The sequence below is a fragment of the Balaenoptera physalus genome (genome assembly GCF_965194825.1).
Source record: "Balaenoptera physalus genome assembly, chromosome: 19".
Taxonomy (NCBI): Eukaryota; Metazoa; Chordata; class Mammalia; order Artiodactyla; family Balaenopteridae; genus Balaenoptera; species Balaenoptera physalus.
The window spans coordinates 48,296,843-48,309,125 of NC_138900.1; the positions used below are offsets into that span (position 1 = coordinate 48,296,843).

Here is a 12,283-nt window from a genome sequence, read left to right on the forward strand (position 1 = left end):
TGTGGAGTGGGAGGGCGGTGGGAGAGCCGCCCAGGGCCACACAGGGGGCAGGGGCTCTAGCGCCCTCACCCCCACCCCTGCAGGTTCTGGGCCTCTCCTCCCACCTCCTGGCCCCTCATCCCTGACCCAGGGCCTCTGGGCTGGAGCCCAGAGCCTGCAGGAGGCTGGGCTGGGACTGAGCATGCAGTCCACCCTCTGAGGCTTTGCCTGGGGCTGGGCTCTGCTGCCAGGTCTTGTCCTAGCTGCTGGCGGGTGTGCTGGGCGGGAGAGGGGCCAGCCCCGCAGAGAGGAGACTCTTCGGGGGACAGGGGTGTGTGCTCGTGTAGGCAGCACGTTTGTGTGTCTGTGTGGCCTGAGGATGTCATGTGTGTATCCCTGACCTGGAGTCTTCCTCTACCCCACCCCCAAGGGCCCTCCAGTCTGTTCAATAAACGCCCAAAGCCCAGACTTAGTTCCTGAAACCTAAGGCTTGAACAGGGTCGGGCAGAACCGTCCCGGCCGGGGGCGTTTGCCAGGCTGCCCGCTGAGCAGTTCCCAGCTGGTCCAGGCTTCCCAGGGTCCATTTAACTACAAAAGGAGAAGCCCCAACCTGCCCCCCTTCCATCTCCCTCTGGGTCCCCCTGGCTCCTTCTTTTAAAGAGCACAGAGCTGAGCGGACCTCACAGCCCCTTTGAGGCCAAACGCCAGTGACAGAGGGGGGCCACAAAGAGAAACAGACTGTCTCACAGCAGATCAGAGAGAGGCAGGATTCACTGCTGGGCTGAGACCCTCCAAGGAATCAGGGCCCTCCCCTCTCTGCCCTCTCACATCTTCCTCTACGCCTCCATCAAAACACCACAATTTGAAACTGCTTTTATCAAGTGGTTAATGTCTCTACACAAGGGTGCAGCCTGTGTAGGCTCCCCACTTGTAGTTCAGTACCTGGCACATAGTAGGTGCTCAATAAATGTTTGTTGAATGACTGTATAACCTCCAGGCTCTAGAGAGGGCTTCAGAGAAGTGGTGACATGTGACCTAAGTCCAGGCAGAGGTGAGAGAACGGCAAGTGCAAAGGCCAGAAGCTGTGACCAGGCCTGGTGGGTGTTACCATCCCACAGGCTGGGGCTCCTCTTCGAGGCTCACCAAGCAACAACTCCCCCCTTTTTTCTCTAATTTTTAAATTTATTTATTTATTTTGGCTGCACTGTGCAGCATGCGGGATCCTAGTTCCCCCAACCAGGGATTGAACCGGCGCCTCCTGCAGTGGAAGCGCGGAGTCCCAACCACTGGACTGCACCCTTGAGACCCAGACAGGGAACTGGAGAGGAGCAGAGGCACATAACCTCTCCAGCCCCCACCAACTTGGCTCAGCCTTCAGAGCCACCCTTCAGTCCTCAGGCCCAACCCAGGCATCTAGGTTCTGAGCTCAGTGGTCCCACCCACTGTGGACACAGACCCAAACCCAGGAGTTCTCCAAGGCCTTGCCCTCTGATCCGGGCATGACTGAGCCCAGCCATTCCCCAGATGCTCCGAGGTTCCTCTGCCCCTTCTCCTGGGCTCCACGCCCATTACCAGGGGCCTGGGCCACACACTCTGTCCTCTCATTTTGGGCCCCTTGGACCTTCCCAGACTGACCGAGGGCGCAGAGGGCCCACCCTCATCCATCAGTCCATTTGGAGCTGCCCCCAAAAGCCTCTAACACAGCTCCAGGGACCGAGCATCGTCACGGATCCTGGGTAACAGGGACACGGGCCAGCACCTGGCCTCTGGGTGCCCAGCAGGCACATCTGAGCTGCCGAGCGAATCCCCTCTCCCCCACATCTGTTGTCAGGCAAGGCCCCGGGGCTACTCAGCTGGGCATTTCTAAGCACAGAAATCAGTTCCAAGATCCTCAGGCCCACTACACATCTGTGGTACCGCAAACCCACCCAGCAGCAGCCTGATCCCTCCAAAAACTTGGTGAGAGCAACCAAGAGAAGTGACTCCTACTTATAGGAAAGTAAAGGGCTAAAATAAACCTGACCCCAGCTGTGCTCTGACCACACCTCCAGAGGTGTGGCCAAGGGAAATTCTGTTTCCAGCTGTGGGTCCAGCAAATCCTACCGGCTGACTTCCTCTCTAACAGCAGGAGGAGGAGGAACGATTTTTCGACAAAACCCTTCCTCTCGGCCCCCATTTATGTGGACAAATTTCTAACACAAAAGGCAAAAGACACAAATAAACATGGCTTTTCAGATGGAAAAGTCCCTCAGGACCCTCTGAGATCGGGTGTAGAAGGAGCCCAGGATTTAGAGAAAGATAGATCTGGGTGAGGGTTCCAGATCTACCACTTACGAGGTGTTTGTGTCTGAGCCTCAGTTTCTTCTTCTGTGAAATGGGGATGATAATTCCTACATCCTGAGGATACTGTGAAAACTAAATGAAATTTCATCTATGAAAGCCAAACATGGAGAACAGCTGCTTATTATTACTATTATTACTACCATTATTATTATTATTACATGTTAATGTCACCACAGAAATAGAGAGAGAGTGGCATGATGGAAAGGCACTATTCAGGGTGAAAGGCAGCCTAAGTTCAAATCCTGGCTCAACCACTTGCCGCTGTGTGACCCAGGAGGGCTCACTCCACCTCTCTGAGCCTCACCTGCAAAATGGGATTACTGACAACTACCTGGCAGTTTGCAAGGTTTAAGTGAGATAAGGTTTCAGTGTGCCACTGTGGAGGTGTTCCAAAGAAGAGACTTTATGAAGGAAACACTTACAGAGCTGTGAGCTCAGTCAAGGGAACAAACGGGATGTTGAGTCCTGCAGAGACCAGCAGAAGACCACCACAGGACCAAAGGGACAAAGAGGAGGGAAGGGTGTTTCCCGAACCCAGTGAGGGACGGATGGGACCCATAGAAGCTACCGGGATGGAGAGGTGCAGTCACAGCAGGAAAAATGAACCAGAGCAGAGAGCAGCAGGGAAGAAGTACCCCAACTTTTCTCCTCCCATCCTCAGATGCCTGCTGGAGCCCCCACTGGCCAAACACCAGAACCTCTCGCCTGTAGGCCAAGGGTCAGTCCCCTTGACACAGAGTAGAGGTCAGGGGAGGGGTGAGGGAGTGGATTCAGCAGGGTGGGGACCTGCAAATCCCCCAACCAAATGGTTGGGCGTTCAGGAACAAGAATGGTAAGCTAACTACTCAGTAGAGCAAAACAGAGTGTCAGCAAGGATTCATACATGCTTGGTTTTATTCTTAGTTACTTTTTTGGCCATGTTACAAATGTTTTTTTTAATTCAGGCCTGAAAACAACCCTGAGAGGTAGACAGTAGTGGTCCCATTGTACAGATGATGAGACTGAGGCTCAGAGAGGTAGAGTCTCGTGCACAGTCACAGAGCAGCAAAGCAGCACAACTGACATTCTCTAAACCACAGAGCCTGCGATCACAACCGTCCCCCTGCTCTGTGTGAACCCAAAGAGGAGAGAGCCATGTGTCATGTGTGGCTGGGCCTTGGGGAGAAGGGAAGATGTAGACAGGGCAGGTAGAAAGCCGTTCTCCGGGAAGGGAAGGAAGCTGTGATTTGAGCCCAGCAATGGGACCTGGGTGTCAACCCTGGGACCAGCCCCAGGCAGTGCTGCAGTGGAAGATGCCCAGGGATGCATGAGATGCCAGATGAGGACTAGGGACGGCTCCCCAGAGGGGAACGTTTGGGCTCAAGCCTGGATGACAAGTTCACGAGACAGAGAAAGAGGAAAGACCTATGGGGCTGTCCTGGGCCACTTCTCCTCCCTCGCTACTTGCCCTCCTTCATGTTCCAGTCTCACAGTTTGAGCACCAGCCACGTGAAGGGACCGTCTGTAAGCTGCTCCAGCCCCACCTTCTCCCGCACTCCAGGCCAGGTCTCCGGCAGCTGCTGGCCATGGCCATAGAGATGTTTCATAGCAACTCCAACCTGACACAGCCCACACAGACCTTTTGGTACCACTACCCGTCTTCCGAATCTCAGCAAAGCCCTGCCCCCTCCAACTGCTCAGGCCAAAGACTCGAGAGCCATCCTAGATTCCTCTTCACCCCTCACCCCCTACATTCCATTCACAGCAAGTCCTGTTAACTCCACCTCAAAAACACATCCCATGGCCACGCACCTCTACACCTGGTCTGGGCCACCATCAACTCTCGCCTGGACGACAGTGACCTCCCCTGCTGGTCTCCCCTCTCCCAGCCCGTCTCCTCACCTCAGCCAGGGATCTCTTCAAATCAGATCAAGTCACCTTCCCTCGTGCTTAGGAAAAAGCTCTCTCTAGGCTGCCCTGTACAACCTAACTGCATTAGTTTCCTCCAACTGCTGTAACAAACCACCCCAAACGTGGTTGGCTTGAAACAACACAAATTTATGTATTTATCATAGTTCTGGAGGTCTGAAGTCCGAAATAGGTTTCGGTGGGCGAGAATCAGGACTGTTTCCTTCTGGAGCCTCTAGGGGAGAATCTATTTCCTTGCCTTTTTTGACTTCCAGAGGCCGCCCCCATTCCTTGGCCTGGGGCCCCGCAGCACTCCAACCTCTGTTTCCATCATCACATCTCCTTTTTTCCTGATTCTGACCCTCCTGCCTTCATCTTTTAAGGACCCTGTGATTGTATTGGGTCTATCCACATAGTCCAGGATAACCTCCCTATTTCAAGATCCTTAACTTAATCCTATCTGCTAAAAGTCCTTTGCCATGGAAGGTAATATTCACAGGTTCCAGGGATGAAGACGTGGACATCTTTGGGGGGCCATCATTCAGCCTACCACCCCAACCTGGTCACCTCTTCTGGAGCCCCCATTGTTCATCTGACCCAAGGGCCTTCTTTTGGTTCTTCAAACAAACGAACCATTTTTCTACCTCAGGGACTTTGCACTTGCTGATCCTTCTGCCTGGAATTCCCTCCCTTCCCCTGGCATTCCTAGGGCTGACACTCCGATGATGGCATGAGTATCATCTCTCTGAAAGGCCTCCCCTTGCCTTGAAGTCTCAGCCAGCTGCCCCCTCACCCTCTGTTGTGTCCCCCAGTGTAATTCCCTGAGAGCCTCTGCTCAGCAGCTGATGTTTTTCCTCATGTACTTATTTTCCTGGAGTTCCCACGACAGCGTGCACTCCCCGAGGACAGGTCCTGTCTGTCCTGCTCACTGCTGCATCCCAAAGCCTAGCACACAGTAGATGCTCAATACGCATCCGCTCAGGGCGTGGCCTCATATCTTGTCCTGCCCAGGGCCCTGAGAACTTCTCTCTCCCCATTTCTCAGTTTCACTTCTATTTGTTTTACTTTTTCATTTTTTGAGTCACTTCTCACTTGAGGGAGGAAGAAGAGAACAAGACATGCAGTTCCTTTTGAGGCAAAGAAGGAAATGACCCACCAGGCCTGAGCCCAGCGAGGCTGGCCAGGGGTCACAGCTGCCGCCTCCCCTGAGTCAGGACCAGCTTCCTGGCAGAACTCTCAGCTCCCTGAGCCTTTGTTCACTGCCTTCCTCCTGCCCAGAGCAGCTGCCCTTTTCACAGCCCACCTCAAAGGGCACCAGGTCTCCTCCAGTTTGACCACCTCACTGAGGACTGAGGGAACTGGGACCGGAAGCCTTCCCAGGCACATGGCACCTGCGTTCCGGGCCCTGCTGGAATGCTCTGTCCCACCCAAACCCTGCGAGCCCACTGCTGCCTGGGCCAGCAGCAGGGGGCCACAGGGATGCTGGATGCTAAGCTCAGCAGACCCAGAGGCCAGTCTGCACACACACCCTCGGCCCTCATTGAGGACAGCCTGGCGCCAGTGTCTCAGAGGAAATGTTACTAGAGTTTAGAAACCTCCTGTGCTGTGCAGAATCAAGCCTCTCCCTGCGGCCAGGGCGGGGGACAGCCAGAGAGGTGGCCTCCCATCCAGCACCCAGTGGGTCCTTGTCTCTCTCCAGGCAGGAGCTCTGATTCTGATTCCCACTCCCACCCACCAGCCTTCTTCCTCTGAACCATCCCAGGAGCCACAGGTCAGTGACACAGGGACCAGCAAGGGTAGACTGATGGGGTCAAGGGCTGAGAGGGCATAGTGACAGCTGAGGTCACAGCCTCTACCCACCCTGAGGCAGTGAGACAAGCCCTCTTCCTTCTGGAATTCAGGATGAAACCGGGCCCTGATCTCTGGGTGACTCCAGATCCCCATCCAGGTTGATCCCATGTCCCAAGGGCCGCCTTCATGGGGGCAATCACATGGGGTCTTGTGCGTAAAAGGACCCCATGCTGGGTTTCATGTTCTTCTGTCTCTGTCCTGAAATTCTTAGTAACTTTTGAGAAAAGGACCCCATGTTTCCATTCTATACTACGCCCCACAAACTACGAAGCTGGTCCTGCGAGCCCAGCCTCTCTACCCACCACCCCATCCCACCCCTGTTCTCGTGACAGCTCCTAAGCTAATCACCAATTCTGAGCTCTGCGTCTGGTGAGGGCCTGGCCCTCTAAGTCACGACATTTGGGTTTCTTAAGAGCCTTCTAAAGACAACATCAAAGCAACACTGCCACAGGGGCTCTCGGACTAGCCGGGGGGCATGTTTGTTCAGAGGAGTATTTAAATCCCACCACACAGCAGCTGCTAGGTCAAGAGAGGGCAGTAGGAAGAAGCATGAACTTTGGGGCCAGGCTGACTTGGTTTGAGTTTGACTCTGTGGCTTCCCGTCTGGGTGATCTCAAAAACGTTACTAACCCTCTCTCTTCCTCCGCTCATCTATAAAGTGAGGGCTACAATTATACCCACCTTGAGGCTTACTGGGAGGATTAAATGCGATAACATATATAAAGTGCTTGGAAGAGCGTCAGGCATTCAATAGTTATTGACATTTATTTTTTGGTACTTATTATACTTATTGATGACACTTATTGATAAATGTCAGCTGTTGAGGTCAGACACCTGGGCTTTATTCTCAGCCCCACCATTTACTCCACCGTGAACTTAACTTCTCTGTGCCTCAGTTTCCCCGTTTGTAAAATCCAAGCTGGGTGTCCACCGCACAAGGCTTTGGGAGCTACCATCCACATCAGCATCGCCCTCTCCTCCAGGAAACCTTCCCTACAGCTCTCCTCTAGCCTCCCCTGTCGCCCATGCTTGCTTGCCCACTAGCACATGTGACCCTTAAGTAGGAACTGTTTCTGTGTCTGGCTTCCCCTCCCAGACTGGGAGCTCCATGGGGGCAGAAGAGGGTGTGGTTCTGCTAGTCTGAGCAGAGAGTGGAGGATGAAGGGTTAAACAGTTCAGTGCTCCCTGGGAGATGCTCGCACCCCACATGCCCTGATGGTCTCTCTCCTCGTCCCTCAGAGCCGTCCCTCCCGGGAAGATGCAGGTGCTCGTGGTGCTGCTGGCTGCAGGGGGCACCTGCCTGGGCCTGCTGGCAGCAGCTGCAGCGGCCATCAACCCTGGCCGACCCAACACCCTCAGCTCGCTGCCCATTCACCGGCGCCAGAAGAGAGACTGGATCTGGAACCAGATGCACATCGATGAAGAGAAAAACGGCTCACTGCCCCACTATGTGGGCAAGGTAAGGCTCAGGCCCCAGAGCAGGAGAGGCGCGCCGTGGTGGTGGTGATGATAAGGACAGTGATAGGTGCTGTGGTGGTTGCAGGGATGGGGATGATAGTTGCGAGGGCGATGGTAACAGTGGGAGAGATGGTGGAGGTGGCACATGTGATGGTGATGGTGACAATGGTGATAGCCAAGGAGAAAGTGGTGGTGGTAACAGCGGTGGTGGTGGTGATGGGGAAGGGGCAGGCTGTGGTGGGGTGACGATGATGATTGTGGAGGTGGTGGTGGTGATGGGGAAGGGGCAGGCGGTGGTGGGGTGACGATGATGATTGTGGAGGTGGTGGTGGGGAAGGGGCAGGTGGTGGTGGGGTGACGATGATGATTGTGGAGGTGGTGGTGGTGATGGGGAAGGGGCAGGCGGTGGTGGGGTGACGATGATGATTGTGGAGTTGGTGGTGGTGATGGGGAAGGGGCAGGTGGTGGTGGGGTGACGATGATGATTGTGGAGTTGGTGGTGGTGATGGGGAAGGGGCAGGCGGTGGTGGGGTGATGATGATGATTGGGGAGGTGGTGGTGGGGAAGGGGCAGGCGGTGGTGGGGTGACGATGATTGTGGAGGTGGTAGTGGTGATGCGGAAGGGGCAGGCGGTGGTGGGGTGACGATGATGATTGTGGAGGTGGTGGTGGTGATGGGGAAGGGGTAGGCGGTGGTGGGGTGACGATGATGATTGTGGAGGTGGAGGTGGTGGTGGTGGTGGGGAAGGGGCAGGCGGTGGTGGGGTGACGATGATGATTGTGGAGGTGGTGGTGGTGGTGGTGGTGATGGTGGGGAAGGGGCAGGCGGTGGTGGGGTGACGATGATGATTGTGGAGGTGGAGGTGGTGGTGGGGAAGGGACAGGCGGTGGTGGGGTGACGATGATGATTGTGGAGGTGGAGGTGGTGGTGGGGAAGGGACAGGCGGTGGTGGGGTGACGATGATGATTGTGGAGGTGGAGGTAGTGGTGGTGGTGGGGAAGGGGCAGGCAGTGGTGGGGTGATGATGATGATGATTGTGGAGGTGGTGGTGGTGATGGGGAAGGGGCAGGCGGTGGTGGGGTGACGATGATGATTGTGGAGGTGGTGGTGGTGGGGAAGGGGCAGGCAGTGGTGGGGTGATGATGATGATCATTGTGGAGGTGGTGGTGGTGGTGGTGGTGGTGATGGTGGTGGTGGTGAAAGTAATGGTGAGCACAATGGTTCATCTTTCTCCCAGACTTTGGTCTATGGAGTATCACTGGCAGAAGGGCCACCCCGTGCACAAGCTAAGGAGGGCAGTCTAGTGTGGGGGCTCAGGGCTCAGGGCAGGACCAGCCAAGGCTGCCATTAACTTTGCCCATCTGAGAGGTCTGGAAGACCTGAGCAGACTTCTACAAAATTGTGCTGGTGACAAAGCTCATCATCCAGGCCACAGTTTGCCATCTCTAGTCGAGGCCTTTGAACCTCCTCAGAAAGCCCTGTCTCTCAGGGTGTTTTGCCCTAGCATCTAGGGAGTTATGAGCTCCAGATTCTAGGACACCCATAACAAGGCACTTGACCCAAGCCTGCCCTCCCGGGCGGTGCCTACGACTCTAAACCCTCATTTCATCCCATTAAAAATGTGTCCATCCTCAGTCACCTTCCTAGAGCTTGGAGCTAATCTGAGTGAATAATGAACTATCTTCCTGTGTCAAAAGGTTGCTGAGGTCAAAACCATCCACTCTAATTGAAAGGAATGGCTCTAGTGGTGGAATTTCACATGCAACGACAGGGAGATGGATTAGGTATTTCAAGAGTTTTCAGTGGGGAGAAAAATTCCTTTCCAGTGCTTTAAAATCTCACCACGTCAGTTTCTTGGAAGCTAAGCAGGGTCAGCTAAAGAAAGATCAGGGTACCGGTGAGAGGAATTAATGGTCCCAAGCACAAGGCTGGGCTCTGGGACATGGTCAGGGGGCAAAGACAGACATGGTCCACACCCTCATGGAGCTTGTGGTCTAAAACAGGGGCTGGCCACATGTAAATCAGTGAAGTTAGAACACTCCCTCACACCATACACAAAAACAAACTCAAAATGGTTTAAAGACTTAAATATAAGACATGATACCATAAAACTCCTAGAAGGGAACATAGGCAAAACATTCTCTGACATTAACCACAGCAATGTTTTCTTAGGTCAGTCTCCCAAGGCAAAAGAAATAAAAGCAAAACTAAACAAATGGGACCTAATCAAACTTATAAGCTTTTGCACAGCAAAGGAAACCATAAACCAAACAAAAAGACAACCTATAGACTGGGAGAAAATATCTGCAAATGATGCGACTGACAAGGGCTTAATTTCCAAAATATATAAACAGCTCATACAGCTCAGTATCAAAAAAACAAACAACCCAATCAAAAATGGGCAGAAGACCTAAATAGACATTTCTCCAAAGAAGCCATACAGATGGCCAACAAGCACATGAAAAGATGTTCCACATCGCTAATTATTAGAGAAATGCAAACCAAAACCACAATGAGGTATCACCTCACAGCAGTCAGAATGGCTGTCATCAAAAAGTGTACAAATAATAAATGCTGGAGAGGAAGTGGAAAAAAGGGAACCCTCCTACACTGTTGCTGGGAATGTAAATTTGTGCAGCCACTATGGAAAACAGTATGGAGGTTCCTTAAAAAACTAAAAATAGAGTTACAATATGAGCCAGCAATCCCACTCCTGGGCATATATCCAGAAAATATGAAAATTCTAATTCAAAAAGATACATGCACCCCAATGTTCATAGCAGCACTATTTACAATAGCCAAGACGTGGAAGCAACCTAAGTGTCCATCAACAGATGAATGGATAAAGAAGGCGTGGTACCTATAAATAATGGAATATTACTCAGCCATAAAAAAGAATGAAATCTTGCCATTTAGAGCAACATGGATGGACCCAGAGGTTATCATACTAAGTAAAGTAAGTCAGACAGAGAAAGACAAATATCATATGATATCTCTTATATGTCAAATCTAAAAACATACAAATGAACTTATTTACAAAACAGAAACAGACTCACAGACATAGAAAACAAACTTATGATTATCAAAGGGGAAAGCGGGGGAGGGATAAATTAGGAGTTTGGGATTAACATATACATACTACTATATATAAAACAGATAATCAACAAGGACCTACTGCATAGCACAGGGATCTATATTCCGTAGGTTGTAATAACCTATAATGGAAAAGATGTATACATACATACACACACACACACACACACACACACATATATCACTTTGCTGTACACAAGAAACTAACACAATACTGTAAATCAACTATACTTCAATTAAATAAATAAATACATAAATAGGGGCTGGTAGAACTGCCCCGCCATGTGGTTTTGTAAATAAAGTTTTATTGGAACAGAGCCACGCCGTGCACTTAACAAATGGTTGTGGTTGCTTTCATGCTACAATGGCAGATTTGAGTAATTGTCCCAAAGACCATATGACCCACAAAGTCGAAAATTTTTACTATCTGGCCCTTTACAGAAACAGTTTGCCCACCCTGGTCTAGCAGGGCAGCATGTATCAGACAAAGAACCCCACACATGCTGGAGATGGGGGAGCCCTATGGTTATAAAGAAACAGGCCAGAAAGGAGCCCTAGATGGGGAAGGGTCAAGTCTGGCCTCAGCACCAGAAATGCCATGGCAGCCGGCGGTGGAGCCAGCTGGGGAATCTCCACTCACAGCCCTGCCCACGGCCGTCTCCACTGCTCAGTGCGCCCAGGCTTCCTCTGGCCACCAAGAATGGCTGGGAAATTCAGATCCTTCAGTCTGGCCACTCAGAGGGGAAGGCGCTTGCCCAGGGTCACACAGTGAAACCAGGATAGAGCCCTAGGAAAGCACAGGGTTCCCGACTCCCAACACCGATGTGAACTCTGTGCCCTAGAGGAAAATGCCATCAGCCCATCTACTCCTTCCCAAGGGGATGAGTGTGCCGTGAATCAACCTCCAAAGAGAATGGCTGCCCCCAAGGAATATCCACGGGCTGAGTCAGGGACAGTCAGCAGCAAGCAGGGCCACCGGCACGCCGCCCAGCCCGGACACGGCAGACTTTGGACGGCTCGCCGAAAGTCCTCTGCGCAGCAGGAACAGCGTCAGACCTGCCGTCCCCTGCCAACAGTGTGCACTTGGCACCTGGCGTGGGGACAGAGGGTCCCGTGCAATCCCCACCCTGGGAAGAAGCAACGATGTCTGGGAGAGGCAAGGACAGGGCTCCAAGGATCACCTCCTGGTTCCAAAGACATCATCGGAGGGAAGGAAGTCCCTGTTTACCAAGATCAGAGCCAGGAGCCTTTGTTTACAGAGCTGTTTGCTGGACAATGGGAGCTGAGTGGCCTTCTGAATCCACAAACATGGGTCAGCATAGCTTTTGGCATTAAGATGTGATATCCAAATATAGGGATAATTTTAAAAAGGGGAGGCCCCCCCCAAACCTATAACCTCAGTCTGTCTAATCGTAAGGAAAACATCAGACAAATTCCAATAGGGGGCATCCTACAAAACACCCAACCAGCACTCCTCAGAACTCTCACGGTCATCAAAAACAAGCAGAGTCTCACAAAGAAAACAAACTTATGGTTACCGAAGAGGATAGTGGGGGGGAGCGGGATTAATTAGGGGAGTGGGATTAATTAGGTGTTTGGGATTAACATCTACACACTACTATATATAAACTAGGTAAACAACAAGGACCTACCATACATCACAGAGAACTAC

General features: G+C 52.3%; 1 protein-coding gene across 1 annotated transcript in view; it reads left to right on the forward strand.

Moving 5' to 3' along the window:
* CDH5 (cadherin 5) overlaps positions 1–12,283 on the forward strand; it is a 36,406-nt gene that overhangs the window by 4,203 nt on the left and 19,920 nt on the right. The window contains exon 2 of the mRNA XM_082439489.1: positions 7,300–7,519. Within this exon, the coding sequence (XP_082295615.1) occupies positions 7,319–7,519 (201 nt within the window). The 5' untranslated portion in view covers positions 7,300–7,318. The remainder of the gene's footprint in view (positions 1–7,299; positions 7,520–12,283) is intronic.